The 20,728-nt window shown below is 39.7% G+C and overlaps 1 protein-coding gene across 1 annotated transcript in view; it reads right to left on the bottom strand.

Annotated features, from left to right (window-relative positions):
- LOC144440776 (uncharacterized) overlaps positions 1-20,728 on the bottom strand; it is a 141,095-nt gene that overhangs the window by 16,741 nt on the left and 103,626 nt on the right. The window contains exon 14 of the mRNA XM_078130155.1: positions 874-1,247. Within this exon, the coding sequence (XP_077986281.1) occupies positions 874-1,247 (374 nt within the window). The remainder of the gene's footprint in view (positions 1-873; positions 1,248-20,728) is intronic.

Raw genomic sequence — 20,728 nt, 5'->3', positions numbered from 1 at the left:
AGCGGCGCCCATTCAACTTAACGCATAGGCACGGTCTGTGGGCAAAGTGTCTCGTGGAACGTTCAGTTGACTGTCTGGGTTTAATCACCGTGATTCACCATGGTGGCGAAAGACTTTGAAAAACATTAATGAGACTCAGTGTAGTGAATCATATGAATGGGTGGCTCGAGCACAGACATGTCGATCGTCAATATTAATCGATCATGATCATTTTCCAGGGTTTTCCAGGGGTAGAGAGCATTTTTCCACGGTTTTCCAGGATTTTCCAGAGAGGGTTTGAAATTCCAGGGTTTTCCAGGACCGTGCGAACCCAGTATACAGGGGTTGACTGAGGCACAGTCGTGGTTCAAATCTTGCCCAAGGACTTTAGTCACTCTGAAACAAACGGCCCTGATCGGGCTTGAAGCTGCAGCCTGCAGATTCCAAGCTGGCTACTCTACCCATCATGACCCCACATCATGACCCTACAACATTATTGTCTACACTAAATTACATGAAATTTGAAGGTTGTGCTTTTTAGATGTTGTCTAATAACCAAATATCATTATTTATGTAAATGAATTTTGATTAATGTTCATAAGATACTCACCCTTCAGTGTCATGCATTGTTTGTGAGTCTGAGTTTTACCCTATACCACAGTGACGTAACTTCCAAACATTTAATGTATTTAATGTATACTTTGCCAAATACCATACTATGCCTTTACTGTATTTTAAATCCAGGTTGGAATGTCAATAAAAGATGTATTCCAATACTTAACAAAACATGTCACCAACGGCTGTCTCATATACATACACAATATATTTGGCAAAATTTGAATCTATTCACACACTTACAACCAAAAAAACAAGCTATGCCCCTATCATACTTACATGCTGCTGAGCAGGTCCCATCTGCAATCCTGGTTCCATTTACTGGTAAATTACTTAATTGTAATTCATCCAAAGTATTATAACCACAGTGAAATGTTGGATCATTACCATCATATAAACCAGTATTTATGTTGTTGAAATTTGAATTCTGTTCCGTACCGGCAATGTCTACCTTAGTGTCAATGTTTTTGTTGTCATCCAGCCTCTTAACTTGCATTGGTTCTGAGTGTGTTGATATGTCTGTCACACCAATACTACCTTCATTGTACACAGATTCATTGTCTATGGTTGTTGTAAATGCTACCTCACTTCTTAGACTGCTCATACCATCTGCTCTTTCTCTCTGTGATATGTTTTCGAAGATACTTATTGACCTGTTTGAGAAAGAAGTCAATAACACATGGTCTAAGATTGGATTGTATTGCCATCAATTGTTCATAATGGCTATGAGTTTTTGAGCATCACAACTGATGTTAAAAATAGTACCAATGGCATTGTTGCACAACTGTACAGTTTTTAAAAATGTTCATCCACATATTGATCCATGCTAGGTATTGCTGAATGACTATCCAGTTGCCTATCATATCTAACCATGTTATTAGCTTTGCAATATATGTGATCATTTGGCTGGTGCTATGGGAGTGGTCATTTTGCTAGACATATTTGCATACATTTTTTTAAATGTTTGTTCACTTATCTATGAATCCCTGATGTTATCTTTGCAATATAAGTGATCACTTGGCTAATGCTATGGGTGTGGTCTTGTTGCTAGGTATATTTGCATAATTATTTGAAAGTTTATTCATTTGTCTATTAATCCCTGTGGTGGTCTTTGCAATATATACGTGATCATTTGGCTGTTGCTATGGGTGTGGTCTTGTTGCTAGGCACATTTACATATATTTTTTTGAATGTTTATTCACTTGTCTATTACTCCGTTATCTTTGAGAAATACACCTACATTTGGATGTTGCTATGGGCGTGGTCATAGTTGCTATGGATATTTGCATACATTTTTTGAATGTTTACTCACTTACCTACTAGATGATATTGTTATTTGACCAAAATATACTGGCATTTGGTTGTTGCTAAGGGCGTGGTCATGGTTGATAGGGCAAATTGTGTCAAACAATTTTAACAAAATCTGCAGAATAACACTTCTAAAGACATCTGACCAAATTTCAGTCTCATTGATCACAGTAATCAGTCAGGCAGTTTTTGACTTTAAGTTTACACTCACACACACACACAGACAGACAGACAGACAGACAGACACTTAGTGATGCCTATAGTACTACCGAACCTTATCAGTTGTGCTAAAAATGTGTATCCACATACTGATCCATACTAGGTATGTGTTGATTTGCTGAATGATTATCCAATTGCCTATCCAGCCCTGTTGTTATCTTTGCAATATACGTGATCATTTGGCTGCTGCTATGGGTGTGGTCATGTTGCTAGATATATTTGCATACACTTTTTGAATGTTCATTCACTTGTCTATGAATCCCTGATGTCATCTTTATGATATACACAATGTGGCTGTTGCTATGGGTCTTGTTGCTAGCTATTTTTGCATACAATTTTAAAATGTTTATTCATTTGTCTATTAATCAATGTTGTTATCTCTGCAATATACATGTGCATGAACATTTGGCTGTTGCTATGGGTGTGGTCTTATTGCTTGGCACATTAACATACATTTTTGAATGTATAGTCAAGCACTTGTTTATTAATCCTTGTTATGTTTGTGAAATACACCGTTTGGATGTTGCTGTGGGTGTGGTCATGGTTGCTAGGGATATTTGCATGCATTTTTTGAATGTTTACTCACTTGCCTACTAGATGTTGTATTTTTGCAAAATATATTGGCATTTGATTGTTGCTAAGGGTGTGCTTGGGCCAATTGTGTCAAAATGTTTTGAACAAAATCTGTAGACTAACACTTCTAGAAACATCTCACCATTGACCAAGTACTTTTGGATATATAAGTTTCACCTGTTTATCTCTTATGAAATAATAATATTAATATTATTTCATCTATACACCCCCAAATGTATCCCCAATAAATTTCAGCCCAATCTGCTAAGTAATTTTGGAATAAATTTTTGAACAAAAAGACACATTTTTAGCCCTAATTTGTATATTACTAATGTAATCATCATGTCATCAACAAATCATAATTTACACATCCCTGAGAACTTTCCCACCAAATTTCAGACCAATCTACCCAATAGTTTTTGAGTGCAAGTTTTATTGAGCAAAAATGTGATTTTTTAAATGCAAATCACACACTTGTCATGAGATCATTTTCAATTGAACATTTCCCAACTAGACACCAAAAGTTATGTTTCCACCAAATACCAAGGCAATCGATCAGGCAGCTTTTTAAGTCACACACACACACACACACACACACACACACACACACACACACACACACTATCGACAGAGACAAACAGACAGACACCGCACCATGCCTACAGTATTGAACCTTATCAGTTCAGTTGTGCTAAAAATTAGAATGAAATGTTTGTATCATTTAACATAGAACTATAATTTTTAGCAATAACTAGTTTATGAATTGGTATTAGAAAATTACACACCCTATGTTACACAAATCTTCTGCATCAAAGACATATGATCCCTATCACATGCATATTATAACATCAATATCATAGCCAATCAAACTGTGCATCTCATAGCAACTATAACAGCCACATCATAGCAAATCAAATTGTGGATATCATAGTATGTCTATTCATGTATGTACCGTGATTCTCTCCAGTGCAGGCATTGAAGAGATATTCTCTATTAATGTTTTGTCATTACTTCTTATGCTTATTCTTATGGGCCTCGAGCCTCAGATTAAAACAATAAATAATAAATAATAATAATAGCAAGCATACTATAACAGCCATATCATAGCCAATCAAACTGTGCATATCACAGCAATCATACAATAACAGCTATATCTCAGCCAATCAAATCATGCATATCATTTATAACAACTATAACAGCCATATCATAGAAAATCCGAAAAAAATTGTGTGGTTCCGATTACGCTCAATTTTAGAATAGGTGAGGTAGGTAGATTTGATATTTTATTTTTTGAATATATATTTTTTCATATGTGAGTGTCTATAGTTCAGGTAGTTAAGTTTTCCATTGTTTTCCATATGGCCTCTGTGTTATTGGTTTCTTCTCATTCTTCTCATCAGCTGTACAACCATTAGAGATTGGAAGAACAGTTTTATATTGTCTTTTTAAGTTGATGTAAGCATCCACTATTTCTTGCAAGACTTCACAATCTTTGTGTTTGTATCATTTTTTCGTCGCATATGATAAAATAAGTTTAGGGTCAGCAGTCAAAAACTAGATGGTGTTGGGTAACCGGAACCAAACAATTATTTTAAGGCAAATCAAATCGGGCTTATCACAGCAACTATACTAGCCATATTGTTAGCCTTGATCAAATCATGCATATCATAGCAAGCATACTAAAACAGCTATATCTCAGCCAATCAAATCGTGCATATCACAGCTCCTATATCAGCCATATCATAGCCAATCAAACTGTGCATATCATAATAAGCATACAATAACAGCTATATCTCAGCCAATCAAATCATGCATATCATAGCTCCTTTATCAGCCATATCATAGCCAATCAACTGTGCATATCATAGCAAGCATACAATAACAGCTATATCTCAGCCAATCAAATCATGCACATCATAGCAACTATTATAACTTTTGGATAAATTTAATATTTTTTGTTTACAGGAAACATGGTTAGGTAGTTCTAGTTGTAGTGATGTTTCTGAAATTGATGGTTATAGTTGTTTTAGATCAGATAGAAAAAGAAAATAAAAAAAAGTAGAAGAGATTCAGGGGGAGTTGCAATTTTGTTCAAAAATAAGCTTAAGAAAGGTCTAAGTAAAGTCATGTCAGAAGTTACAGATTTTTTGTGGTGTAAACCAGATAAAAAGGTTTTCTTACTTGAACATGATATATATCTTTAGGATGTATATACATACCTCCAGAAAATTCTGTTTATCATTTCAACAAAGAGTATTTTGATATTTTAGAGAAAGAAATTACAGTATACTATGTTTTCTCATCAAGGGGAGGTGTATACTTTATATGGGTGATTTCTACAGCCATACTGGGAATCTACAAGACTGCATTACATTTGATGGTAACTCACATGTTCCAGTACCTGACAATCATATACATGATACATATAACAAGTATCATACACAAGATACGAGTGCTAATAAATTTGGTAAACATATAATAGATTTATGTTTAAAAAATAATTTGATGATAGTAAATGGTAGATTAATAGGTAATCTAATTGGTAATTTTACTTATAATCTGTTGATTATTGTATCTCCACAAAAAATGTATTTAATGATTTAGAATATTTTAAAGTCAGTGATATTAATTATATGTCTGACCATTGTCTAATTGAATTTTCACTGTCACTATAAAAGGGAATTCAAACAAACTTCCATCCAAATATTACATGGGATGAAGATGCTAAACAAAAATACAGCAGCATATTAAATAATGAAAATTTTATAGAAAGAAATAACTTATGGGTAATTCCATAACTTTCTAAATTGTAATTTCAATGATATGAATATAAACCATGTAACAGAACAATTTAGAGATATTTTAATTACAATGATATGAATATAAACCATGTAACAGAACAATTTAGAGATATTTTAATTACAATGATATGAATATAAACCATGTAACAGAACAATTTAGAGATATTTTATTTACAATGATATGAATATAAACCATGTAACAGAACAATTTAGAAATATTTTAATTACAATGATATGAATATAAACCATGTAACAGAACAATTTAGAGATATTTTAATTACAATGATATGAATATTGATGTCAAATGATATCAAAAAATTAGAAAGTAAGAAATCAACGCTTACAATACAAATGAAATAGTTAACAATAAGTTATTATTTAATGAGTGTTTACTTAAATTATTTAATCATATTTTATTCATTGGTAAGTTTCCTGAAAGTTGGAAATCAACTTTAATGCCAATAAATGATGACTCAGAGACAAGATGTGCCGTTAAAGAAGGGGGGAGCGAGCTTCACATGCAGGTGTCGTAGCGAGCGGCCATGTCGTGAGGCCACTCGCCTGTCTGAGTGACATCACGTCATGGAAGGCATGGTACCCGAGTGTTGCCAGCCACCAGCGGGGGCGTGTACTGTGAACAGGGCAGAGCATTGGGCGGTGCAGGGTCTGCGTGTGAGTCTCGCACCGCCGCGGTCTGTGCCCCGTATGCCTGGTCACAGCCAGTGAGCCCCGTGGCGGCAGCCCCCCTTACTGTGTTATTGATAATAACATTCAATCCTTCTCATTCTTTTGTTTAATTCTTTTTTCATTTGTTTTTCGATATCTGATATTTGGCAGGCGTCATAGCAGACAGCCATGTCATGGAGCACGCCCTAGGTGGGTGTCCTGACGATGGAGTGCGTGGTGCCTGTTGGTGTTCCCCACGGTGTGTGTATGTTAAATCAGGCATTGTGCATGGATTGAGTATTATGTGCATCCATGGGTTTTGTATATGCAGGTGTGTATCAGGAGTGGGTGGGTGGGAAAATGTTTGCCTAGGGTGATGGTGCTTGTGTTCACTGTGCGAACGTTAGCAGGAAGAGGCTGAGCGGGGATGGGAGTTAATATATATATTAATGTAATAGGAGAACAGTTTTTGGTTTCGGATTGCAGCCCGTGTATTTGATTGGAGTCATCCCCCTGGCATTAACCGCGATTATATGACTATGCTATAATCCCAACATTATTTGTGCCAATAAATGATGACTCAGAGACAAGATGTGCCGTTAAAGAAGGGGGGAGCGAGCTTCACATGCAGGTGTCGTAGCGAGCAGCCATGTCGTGAGGCCACTCGCCTGTCTGAGTGACATCACGTCATGGAAGGCATGGTACCCGAGTGTTGCCAGCCACCAGCGGGGGCGTGTACTGTGAACAGGGCAGAGCATTGGGCGGTGCAGGGTCTGCGTGTGAGTCTCGCACCGCCGCGGTCTGTGCCCCGCATGCCTGGTCACAGCCAGTGAGCCCCGTGGCGGCAGCCCCCCTTACTGTGTTATTGATAATAACATTCAATCCTTCTCATTCTTTTGTTTAATTCTTTTTTCATTTGTTTTTCGATATCTGATATTTGGCAGGCGTCATAGCAGACAGCCATGTCATGGAGCACGCCCTAGGTGGGTGTCCTGACGATGGAGTGCGTGGTGCCTGTTGGTGTTCCCCACGGTGTGTGTATGTTAAATCAGGCATTGTGCATGGATTGAGTATTATGTGCATCCATGGGTTTTGTATATGCAGGTGTGTATCAGGAGTGGGTGGGTGGGAAAATGTTTGCCTAGGGTGATGGTGCTTGTGTTCACTGTGCGAACGTTAGCAGGAAGAGGCTGAGTGGGGATGGGAGTTAATATATATATTAATGTAATAGGAGAACAGTTTTTGGTTTCGGATTGCAGCCCGTGTATTTGATTGGAGTCATCCCCCTGGCATTAACCGCGATTATATGACTATGCTATAATCCCAACATTATTTGTGCCAATAAATGATGACTCAGAGACAAGATGTGCCGTTAAAGAAGGGGGGAGCGAGCTTCACGTGCAGGTGTCGTAGCGAGCAGCCATGTCGTGAGGCCACTCGCCTGTCTGAGTGACATCACGTCATGGAAGGCGTGGTACCGTAGTGTTGCCAGCCACCAGCGGGGGCATGTATTGTGAACAGGGCAGAGCATTGGGCGGTGCAGGGTCTGCGTGTGAGTCTCACACCGCCGCGGTCTGTGCCCCGCATGCCTGGTCACAGCCAGTGAGCCCCGTGGCGGCAGCCCCCCAAATTAATTTGCTAAGGTTAGAATGGTGTTGTCTGGCATGCCGTTTGCTTTGGTCAGTATGGTATGACAATTGGGATATGCATGGTTATTCTATGGTTGTAATCACATAACATATATAAATGGTGGTAAGATATGACAGTCCGCACGGTTGGGCCTAGTGTCCTAGTCTTAGCCCTTATTCACTTAGGTCAGGGTTGCATGGCACACCCTATGCAGTCTTAGGTAATGTGGTTGATGACAATGATCGAGTACCAACGATGCAACGTTAGATAATGTTAATTAGCTTGGTGTCACTGGCATTGATTGTCTAAGTCACGGAGCTAAGCGAGGTCCCGTAGGTCACACATTTGATTCCTTGGGTCGCGTCGGATGTCCTCTTGACTCGCGTGTGGTGCGGTACACTTTGTAGGATGGTCGTGGGCGTATTCACATATATCTGGTAGGCGTCACTTCTCCATCGGCCCAGAGTTTTGATGAGCCAGTCTGGGAGTTTGGCGGCAGCGGCCGTGGTGGCTGCCCCACTCCTGAAACTGTGTGTGGTGTACTTGTGGGCGTGTAAGATCCGAGCCCGCGTGAGTAGGTCGCGTAATAGCGTGGACAACGATTGTCGCGTGAGATATCGTCCGTCTCTGAACACGAAGGCTGGGCCCTCCCCAGACCCCTTCCTGAAGCTAGCATATTTCTCGTAGGCGTGGACAGCACATATGGATGAGTCGGAGGGCGCTATTTGGATGGCGTTACCGTGTCTGAAGGGGTCGGTCTTGGCCACCTTCACTATGACGACCAGAATGGTATCAAGGGAGATGTCCGATCCAAGTAATGTCTGTCTTTCGTCGAAGCGAGTAGGCGTGGGTGACGTAAATTCCCCTACCCGCAAGAACCCGAAGAATGCGAGCGTGCATGCTGACCACAGCATGATCTTATCATGGAGGTGATAGCCTGGGTGCTCTCATAGCGTGTTCTTCAACGTTCGCATGATTTCGATAGTTACGGGCAGACGTTGCCGTGTCGCGTCCCCATGTTGATGTTTAATGCCTTGCAATGTTCGCCTTAGTATCAGATCGTCTGATATCACATCCCCGTACCCTTGTTCGATGTGCCCATTCAGGATGGCAGCTAGGTATACCTTTATCGTTTTGTACGCGAGGTTCTGCCTTGCTAGGTGCGTTACAAATAGTACGGCTGACCGCTGTGTCAGTGGCAGTGGTTGTATATCGTAAGTTTTGCAGAAATCTACATACCGAGTTTGGCCGGTGTGATATGTCTTTCTGGTCGTCGTGGCGATACTCAGTTTCATGTACTCCCTCGCATGTGTTGTGAGCCACTGTGTCTCGGCCGCGGTGGTAGGAGTGATTGTTCGTTGAGGCGTATGCTGGGTACGGCCGTTGCATGCTTGTCTGCTTCTGGTGCCAGCTGTCGGAAGCGGTCCATCTGTAAATGAGAGAGAGAATCAGCGATAGTGTTAGTAGTACCAGCAATGTGTCTGACCATGACGTGGAAGTTGCCTTTGGCTGCTGTGAAGAATATTTCGCAAACGAGGTGCATGATGCGGGGGCACGGCGTTGACCCTTTTTTCCAAATATTAATGACTGCTTCATTGTCGCAGTGGAACATTATTCTTAGACGGTGCCATAAATGCCCCCAAATTAAACATGCTATATATATCGGGAGTAGTTCTTTCCATTGTATAGAGTAGTCAGTGTCATTGCACAATGTGTCCGGGCCATGGGTAGGAGAACCAGTGGCCTGCGTAGTATCCCCCGCACCCGAGGGTGGACGACGCGCCGGTGGTGAGGTCTATGTCGGGGGCAGAAGTCCAGGAAGATTGAAGCATGGAGGCAGACCTGTTCCAGGTTGGGAGGAACTCGCACCACCACTGAACGTCGCTACGAAAGTCGGCGGTGAGTGTGATGTTGGCTGTGAGTGTTTTGGTGGTCGTGCTGAGGTCGTTCATGCGGCGTAGGAATATGCGGCCGGCAGGTATGCACTTACAGGCAAAACTGAGGGTACCGATCAAAAAAGAGAAGGTCGCGCTTCGTCGCTGATGTACGTGTTAGCCAGAGTGGGAGGGTTTGGAGAAGGTCGTGCAATTTGTCCTGTGGTAGCCTGATGGACATGCGGACTGAGTCAAGCTCGACGCCCAGGAATGTTATGACAGGAGTCGGCCCTTCGATTTTTTCCTTGGCAGTGGGTACCCCGAGGTCCTTGCACGTTTAGAGCAATGTTGTCATGTTGTATTTGCAAGTTGAGTCATCTGGCGGTCCCACGGTGAGGAAATCATCGAGATAGTGAAGTAGGTCAGTGGTGGTAGCCCGATGACGCACGATCCATTCGATGGCATCTGCGAAGCGATTGAAGAGGTAAGGTGCCGAGCGGAGACCGAACGGTAGGACCCGGTCAAAGAAGTAGTGGCCCCGCCAGTAGAAGCCTAGGAGGTGCCAATCTTGGCGTCAAACCGGACAGAGGCGAAATGCGTGTTTAATATCGATCTTCGCGAGAAGGGTCCCGGGCCCGTATTTATTTACCATGGCAACCGTGTCATCGATTCGCGAGAACTTGAGGGAGTATTCCTCCTTCGAGATGTGATCGTTGATGCTGTCGGAGGTAGGGCGCGAGAGGTCCATGATGATCCTATGGCCGCCATTTTTCTTAGGCCGGATGCCGAGCGAGTTGACGACGAAATTCTGGAGAGGAGGCTTGGTGAAGGGGCCAATTGTGTGACCGAGGTCGAGTTCTTTGGTGATGGCCATTGTAATGACGTCAGGGTGTGCAAGGGTTGAGTTTGTATTGCGAACTCTACGAGGATGGTGAGGTCCTGTGAAGCCGAGTTCTACACCGTGGTTCTGGATTCAGATGTGGTGTGGGTGTGCCCTGGGTGGTCTGGGGATCCGCATGACGAGCACTTGTGTATTCGCTTGTACCTACACGGGGTTTGGCACTTGCCTCGGTTGAAGTAGCGGCAGATGGGAGGCGAGGCAGACTGATTAGGCCGAGGATCCGGGTTTACCCAGGTGTAAGGGTTGGCGGCACGACTTTTGCATTGGTGTGCGAGGTGGCCTCCTTCTCCACACGTGTAGCACGAAGGCAGTAGCAAGTGGGGTGACAGTGTGAAGTGGTGTGTATCCAGGTTAATGTTTGGTGAGGACCAGTCGCGAAGGCCGACATAGCGGGCTGCTTCTTGGCGAAATGCGCGATCGTACCCGAGCCAAGCCTCCGGCTTGTACGTATGTGCTTTGGAGACCATATAATGTAGGTAATTGAACAGGGGTATTGCCTCACTTGGAGAGTAGAATGAGCGATAAGCAGCGAAGATGGTGAAACATTCTAGCCACGTGTGGAAGTCTGTGACCTTTTTCCTTGTCTGGGATGTGTATGTTACAATGCCCTGTGAGTCCGGGTCGAAGGTGATATGAGTTTTTGCCAAAGTGTTATTATTGGGCTTCATTGAGTCCGGATGAAGGTCGGAAAATTCGATAAACTTACCCGGATTTGCGAGCGAATTAAGCATGGACTGGTCCAGGAATGGTAGGTGTAGGTGAGCTGGTGGAACAGAGGCCGGAAGCGGCGTGGTCGTGGCGAGTGTGGTGTCGGTGGACGGTTGGATTGGTGGCTGCCGAGCTATATGAATGTTTGGTATGGGCACCGCCATGTTGGACCGGATGTTGACATCGGAAGTCGGGCGTGCGCCCCCATCGGGTTGCAGTCCTTTTCCGGCCGACGAACTTCCGGGGTGGACGCTGGTGATGTTGACATCCGGATACAGTCCACTGGGTGGTAAAATTGACTGGAATGTTGTCGGCAGCGTGGCAGGATTTGGTCGTATGTGGTCCGAACTCGCCTCCGAGGCTGGTGACAGGGAGAGCAGGTCCTGTGGACGGACGGGTTGGCTGTTATCGGTGGTCAATTGTGTCATGCCTGGGATGGTATGTGTGCGTAAGGCTATATCGACCCTCTCTTGGATGAGGGCGTCCAGTTGGGTCCGGCTGACGGTGATGCTATCGCCCATGGTAGCGTTCGTTGCCGTCGATAGGCTTTTTCCCGATCACCGACAGTCGGAGGGGAGACCAGTTGAGCTGCTACTAGACTTGTAGCGAGCAGGCGTCTTGCGGGCTCTTTTTGGTTGGCTGCCGGCGTTGTTAGGCATAGTGTGGTGTAAGGTAGTAGGCTGAGGTGACTGCAGGCTGAAGTCAAGTTGTAAAAATGTTTGCCTAGGGTGATGGTGCTTGTGTTCACTGTGCGAACGTTAGCAGGAAGAGGCTGAGCGGGGATGGGAGTTAATATATATATTAATGTAATAGGAGAACAGTGTTTGGTTTCGGATTGCAGCCCGTGTATTTGATTGGAGTCATCCCCCTGGCATTAACCGCGATTATATGACTATGCTATAATCCCAACATTACTTGTGCCATTACATAAATCTGGTGATAAATTAGATCCCAATAATAATTGGGCAATTGCACTTTCAAGCTGCACTGGGGTTTTAAACAATAGATTGTCAATGTACCTGAGAATGAGAATAATAATTTATTAAATAGTTCACAATTTGGCTTTAGGAAGCAGAAACGCACAACTAATGCAATATTTCTAATATTTCTACTTAAAACCGCAATTGATAGAGCATTATATAACAAACAAGCCATTGAGAATGACATAGTCCCCGCTATGATTGGGTTTTAAGGAATTAGCACTACTCTGATCACGCAACAACGCTTGTGAACCTAAATCAAACAGACTTAGATATGTTGTGTCTGCTTGTCGGACATGGAACATGCCTACAACAATAAAGGATTGGTCGGGTATGGGGGATCATATCAATATGAAAATGGATATGCAAATGTATGTCATAGAACACTGTCCTAATACCAACTCTGAATGAGATCTGTTCAAGCATGTCTGAGTTATGGCTTTGGACATGGAAAATTCACACACGAAATGGCTGCCAGGCAGCCATATTGGATCGTATCACAATGAAAATGGATATGCACATGTATGTCATAGAACACTGTCCTAATACCAACTTTGAATGAGATCTGTTCAAGCATGTCTGAGTTATGACTTTGGACATGGAAAATTTGCAAACAAAATGGCTGCCAGGCAGCCATATTGGATCGTATCACAATGAAAATGGATATGCACATGTATGTCATAGAACACTGTCCTAATACCAACTTTGAATGAGATCTGTTCAAGCATGTCTGAGTTATGACTTTGGACATGGAAAATTTGCAAACAAAATGGCTGCCAGGCAGCCATATTGGATCGTATCACAATGAAAATGGATATGCACATGTATGTCATAGAACACTGTCCTAATACCAACTTTGAATGAGATGTGTTCAAGCATGTCTAAGTTATGGCTTTGGACATGAAAATTCACAAACAAAATGGCTGCCAGGCGGCCATATTGGATCGTATCATGACAACAATGAATATGCACATATATGCCATAGAACACTGTCCTAATATCAACTCTGAATGAGATCTGTGTGAGCATGTCTGAGTTATGGCTTTAGACAGGGAAAATTCGCAAACAAAATGGCTGCTAGGCGGCCATATTGGATCGTATCATAAAACAAATTGACGTGCATATGTATGCCATAGCATGTTGCCCCTGTACCAAGTTTGAAAAAAATCGGTACAGGCATCTCCAAGAAACAGCTGCGGACGGACGGATGGACGGACACACGGACACACGGACGCACGGACGCACGGACGGACAGACGGAACCCAATCCATAAGTCCCCGTTCCGGACTTCGTCCGCGGGGACTAAAAAGTTAATACTGGTAACCCAAAACGCCTATATAGTTGCTTTGTTGATTTTAGGCAGGCATTTGACAGTGTTTGGAGAGATGTGTTATTCTTTAAGTCCATGTACTGCAATTTAAACTACAAAGTTAAACTAAATCATGGTGAAACTGAAGGGTTTACATCTATAAAGCAAGGGAGTAACTTGTCGCCAAATCTTTTCAATATTTTCATAAATGATATCCGAAATATATTTTGTGAAGCTATAGACAAACCAATTATCTTTAACCATTTTATCATTTTGAAGAGATTTCATTGCTACAAATTTGGTTTGGACAGTCATCGCAACGCATGCTTTCAAATCATTTGAATCTTTCGATATCTGCTTTCGTTCTTCAAGTGAAAGTTTACGCATCATCACAATTTACCACCCACCAAAAACTAAGAAAAATAGTACGACGAAAGATTTTCTAGAGGAATTAGCTATGTTACTAGAAACTGTCACTTCATTTGAATGACCCGAATTCATGCTATGCTGCTAATTTTGATGATTTACTAAATGCCAAAGATTTTCAGCAGCATGTAACTAAACCAACCCACATGCATGGACACATACTTGATCTGCTTATAATGCGGTCGTATACAGAATTGTATTAATACTACTGACATCCTTGTATCCGATCACAGTCTTGTCCAGTTCAATGTCAATGTTACCAGACCACCAAATGCAAAGGTAACCCACGCCTGGTCGCAACTTCCGATCCATCGAGCGAGCAGTATTAAAGTCAAGGCTATCTACGTCTCTCTCTAATTTTCCACGGAACATAGATGTGAACAAGCTGTGTTATTTATATGATGTTACTACAACTAAGATTCTCGACGAGTTAGCACTGGTAAGCATCAAAACTTTCACCATGAAACCAAGAGCCCCATGGTATAATGAAGAATTGCTAACATTGAGGAAAATAGTCAGACAATAAGAGCGGAATTGGCATAGCACAAAATTAGCTGTTCACCGGGAGATGTGAGATGTCGTGGCCAAGAGATTACAATATAATCGTCACGCGGATGAAATTAAAGCTGACTATCATCGCTCGTGCATTGATGCTGCGGACACAAAGGGACTATTTACCATCATCGATGAACTTACCGGATCGACGAAAGCCAGTTCTAAGATTACACCAACTAACGTACCTTTCAGTGAACTTAGCAATACGTTTTTTGATTTTTTTCCAGCATAAGGTAGAAAGGCTTAGGGGAGGTCTTGCGCCTGTAATTGATCAAAGTGTTACTTCATCTCCAAATTATTTCATTACCATCTTTTGTTCGAGTCACAGAAGATGATATTTCGAAATTAATCCTGAAATCTCCTTCTAAATCCTGTAATTTAGATATTTTACCAACTGATCTTTTTAAAGACTGTGTTTATGAGATCGTGCTCATTTATTCAATGTTTCACTTTTGACAGGTGTCTTTCCACAGTGTTTCAAGACTGGTATAGTTAGACCATTGATTAAGAAGCCGAACCTTGATCATAATGTACTTAAGAACTATAGACCTGTGTCAAATTTGAGTTTTTTGTCCAAATATTTGGAGCATGTCATTGCTGGCCAACTGAAAGGCTACCTGTCTGAGAATTAGTTATATGTGAAGTGTCAAACGCTTGGCACAGCACTGAGACGGCACTTCTATGTGTACATAATGACATAATGGTGGCCCTGGATACACGTAAGGATGTCATCTTAGTTATGCTCGATTTATCAGCAGCGTTCGATACTCTAGATCACGACATCCTACTGCACATTGATTCGGAGTAACGGGCATGGCTTTAGAATGGTTCCGTTCATATCTAATTAGTCGTGTTCAACCTGTTTCCATTGACTCTACAGCATCGCATGATGCAATCTTATGTTTCAGTGTTCCACAGGGTTCCATATTAGGACCAATACTTTTTTACTCTTTATACAACACCCACTGATGAAATCATATCCTGACACGGTCTAGACTACATGTTATATGCAGATGATACCGGAATCTACGCTGTATACAATACACCAAATGACGTTAAATTAGACCTTGAACTACGGTTTGAAGATGATTAAGAAGCCGAACCTTGATAGCATCCTCAGAAATTTGTCCAACTATGTTAGCCAAAAATCTTGGTGTCACGTTAGATTCAGATGGTTTCATGACAAGTCAAGTAAATAACATCTGCAAATCAGCATACTTTTCATTATACAGGATTGGCAAAATCCGTTGCTTGATCGAGGTTCCAACAATGGAGAAGTTAATGCACGTGTTTGTCACATCACGACTAGATTATTGCAATACTATGCTATACGGAATCTACAACTACCAACTTCAAAAGATACAATCTGTACAGAACGCCGCTGCACGACTCATTACCGGTACAAAGAAATTCGATCACATAACACCTGTTCTACGTAATTTACACTGGCTGCCTGTTGAGAAACGAATTCAATTCAAGATCATTCTCCTGACATATAAAATTATCTCCGGCAAATGTCCAGATTATCTATGCTCACTAATAGACATCCGAGTTCCTAGGCGCACACTTTGTTCATCGGAAGGATTACTTTTGTCAAGATGACACCAACACAACAACCAAAAACTATGGTTTCTGTGCCTTTTCCATCGCAGCACCGATCCTATGGAATGAACTACCTTTTAAAATCACTCCTAATTGTTCTATTGAATCTTTTAAACACACCCTGAAAACCCATCTTTTTAAAGTTCATTATGGAGTGTAAGATTTTAATTTTTCTCTCTCCACTTTGTATATGGCATTTTAAATATTTTTTTAGATATTTTTTTTGTACGACGCATTTTAGTACTTCATTAGTATGACATTTTTTGGTATTTTATTAATTGCTACCTTTTACATGCAATTCTTTTTGTTGTGTAAAGAGCACTGAGACTTAGATGATGTGGATGATTTTTCCAAAATTTGACAAAAAACATGGAAAGAAATGAAAATTAATGAAAAAATTTCCTTGTTTTTGACATATATGACATGGGGCTATCTGTTGTAACACAAATTGCCTAAAATAGGACAGCTGTTTCCATGGAAACATAGAGTAGAGTAAACCAGATTTAAACTGAATGCCTCCCGTAAGGGAATCACTAATTATGCAAATAACTCATTAAACTAAAAAAACTATGGTAACAGGCTTTGTTTTTTGGACAAGCGTGCTTTCTTAGGTTAATGTATGTAAGAGTGTATGATACTACTTAATGCAGTCTTAAGATATAGCCTAATTACTGAAAATCATTAATTATGCAAATTATTCATTAACACTGTAAGGTACATCAACTAACTTTATAGGACATACACAATTTGTTATGGTTAATGTATGTACTGAATTGTATTGAAATTGAAGCATGCAGTCGTAAGATATAGCCTAATTACCAAGAATCATTAATTATGCAAATTATTCATTAACACTGAAAGGTACACCAACAAACTTTACAGGACATATGCGATTGTTATGGTTAACGTGTGTACTGAATTATATTGGAATTGAATTATGTATTCTTAAGATATAGCCTAATTATCGAAAATCATTAATTATGCAAATTATTCATTAACACTGTATGGTGCATCAACAAACTTGATAGGACATATGTGTTTTCTTATGGTTAGTGTATGTACTAAATTATGTTGAATTTGAAGTATGTATTCTTAAGATATAGCCTAATTACGAAAAATAATTAATTATGCAAATTATTCATTAACGCTCTAAGATACATCAACGAATTTTATAGGACAAATGTATGTTGTTATGTTTAACGAATATACTAAATTATATTGAAATTGAAGTATGCAGTCTTAAGATATTGTGTAATTAGTTGATTTTATTAATATGCAAATTTCTCTAATTAAATATTAACAGATCTGGCTCAAAACCTAATCAGTTCTAGCTATTACCCTAAAGATTATATATCCCAAATTTCATTATAATTGAGCCAGCCGATTTTTAGAAAATGATGACACAGACAGACAGACAGACAGACACACAGACAGCCATTCCCCTTTTAATACCTCCCGTACCCTTACGGGAGGTAAAAATGTTGTGTTGGTTAAACACCTACATATCTGGAAAATAACATGATAAATTTAAGTATAACATAGTTTATTTGCATATTGACCACCATATCTCGAGTAGTTTGTTATGCTGAGTTCAAAAATAGTTATCATTTTAGGAAAATCTGTTGCCATGGTAACCTAAATCACCATATTATGCATTATTTGGCAAAATTTATGTAAAATTCGAAGAACAAAATTTTTTAACAAACAAATACCTTTAGTTACTTTTGGCATATATGCACTAGTGCTATCCATTGTAAGACAGATTATCTAAAATTGGAGAGTGGCTTCCATGGAAACATAAAATACGCTTACATTACAAATGCCATGTTTTAGTAAAAAAATACAACTGACATACATCTACAATCGAATGGGTTTGCTATTAAAATACTAAATATTTTGTTACTCTAAGTCCAAATAAAATATGCAATGAGTCATAAACTGAGTGGTCATAAAAGCTTAACATGTGTGTCAGAAGATCTGTGCCGATTACAAGGTCTAATTATGAAAAATTTCGAAGGGCCAGTCCAGACTACATTACAACATGTCACACGCAAGGAGGGTGCTACATGTACATACATAAACAAACTGGTCTGTGGGAATGTGAAGAAAATTACAGGCCTTCACTAGTTTTCTGTTAAATATTACATGTAAAAGCCTGCAACCGTTAGCAATAATGACAGCATAACACAGAAATAAAGATATACTGTGTGAAATTATGATTTAATACAAATTACTCAGCTTGAAAATACAACGTTTACCCCATCTTGACATATTCTTGTCCTTTTCAGTTGCGCTGACATTTACAAACATGTACGTTAACGAAGTCATCAGCTCTACATGCATACCTTTGCTATGGACAAAGTTCAACTTTCCTTTCTTGGCAGTGTAAATCATATATATATATATATATAACTCGGTGAGTATCAATCTGCTATAAGACAGTGCTCTATACCGCAGTGGCAGAGCGTAATAGTTTTGGTAGTACTGGAACTCTTTCTTGGGTGTAACTCGGAGTTTCACGCATATTGCGATCATCAGACACTCTGAGTGTCTGATGATCGCAATATGCGTGAAACTCCGAGTTACACCCAAGAAAGAGTTCCAGTACTACCAAAACTATATATATATATATATATATATATATATATATATATATATATATATATATATATATATATATATATATATATATATATATATATATATATATGCACACGTAGTACATAAACTTCAGTTGAATATATGACATGATCGTGATGGATAAGCGATGTAACATTCGATTATGTAGGTCTTTGAGCAATAAGGTCCGGTTTGACACAACATTGACACTCATGTCCCAAAATATCCATCCAAAGTTGCGTTCAAGGAAACCGTTAGTTGTGTTATGATTGCATGAACACAATGCCGCTGCATAATAATTGTAATTTATTTACCCATCACAAAAAAAAAAATAATACATAACAATTGAAAGCATATAATACACAATGTGTGCATAATTGTATCAGAGCGGGCGAGAGGCTAGAAAATAGTTTCTATAACTAATCTAGTTGAGGATGAGTAGCCTTCCATACCTTCCATTTTTAAGGGAATATTGATAAATTATCCATGATTTCACAGTTGTGTCACCATCAAGGTTGTGACCTTTTATTTGCATTGTTTTAGTATGCACGCACTGTGCAGATGCACACGTAAACACCTTGTGAACGTGATACAATGTTACACAGTGTAACAATATCATCATGCCTGGAATGACCTATATCACGTGCTCTCCACATGTATGCCTTACATTTCATAATTTCAGGTACGTTTTTGCATTCGGATTAATATATTATTACATGTTATCGGCTATTCATGAAAGTACAATTTGTAATAAATGAAACAATATTCTTTACAACGTTTTACAGTAGCAGAAGTTACGACACAGGTCAAGTCAACTTTATGGCATGCCAGCACAATGACATCGCATTTTTGATTGCGATCAAAATCAAATAAAAAACCATACGATTTTAGAAGAGATTCAAATGACTTGTATCGTAAGTAACGCGAAGATAAAAAAAAATCAAGCGATTGTAGGAGTGCGAATTTGACATTTAATTCTGAATACTATGTCAGATTTCCCATAGAAAAACAATGGTTGTGTTCTTTTATATTAAACTGAACTTTGCTCACATTCAACTTTTTCAAATGCACACCAATCGGTCTGAAAATTCATAAATAGAGACCAAAGGGGTTTTGTAAAAATATCTCTTGGTTTCAGATTTGTCATTTTTTAAATTCTTTTCTGGAAAATGATGTGCTATTGCTGATTATGTTGTTAAAACTCATTAAGAAAACCGGCACATTTTACCATGTACACCTACATAAATACAGACCTCTAACTTCGTTATTCTGTAAGTAAAGTACACGTAATACATACAGACTGACCTAGCATTTGCTTTCACAAAAGTCAGTCTTTAATTTCATGAAAGCTGTGTGGCAAATAAAATCAAGAGTTTCGAGTTATTCCGTATACTTTAGTTTAATACCCGTCCGCAAATAATGCTATCAACAGGTCAGCGATATGTGTTCCACGGACACTCACCACAGTCAGTACAGTACTACTGCACTCATATCAGAAAAAATTGAAATTGATATTCTTTTCACTAAACTTTGCAACATTTTATGACAACTAAACTTCGCTCAGCTCATGTTCAACTTTTTCAAATGCACACCAATCTGTCTGAAAAATCGTAAGGAGAGACCAAAGGGGTTTGTGAAAATCTGAGTCATCGCTACTGCTACCGTAGCTGTCAATCAAATATTAGTGCCTAAATGCTTCGGGAAATATTGGACAATTGAGATCTTCGCTGGGCCGCAGTGCTAGTGCCAATTTAGTCATAAATAGAATAATATTGTTATACTTTTATTCATATACATGGCAAGTACCAAGCTCCCAATTGTTACGACTTGAAGCTACAACCATAAGTGATATTCCTCTAAAGTCCTCCCAACATTTTTCATTATTATATAATATTTAAACCCCTTCACTTGTAATAATAATAATAATAATAATAATAATAATAATAATAATAATAATAATAATA

This window comes from Glandiceps talaboti, chromosome 10, assembly GCF_964340395.1.
Source record: "Glandiceps talaboti chromosome 10, keGlaTala1.1, whole genome shotgun sequence".
Taxonomy (NCBI): Eukaryota; Metazoa; Hemichordata; class Enteropneusta; family Spengelidae; genus Glandiceps; species Glandiceps talaboti.
The sequence above is the reverse complement of the archived record's forward strand: the minus strand, read 5'-3'. Positions and strand labels throughout refer to the sequence as shown.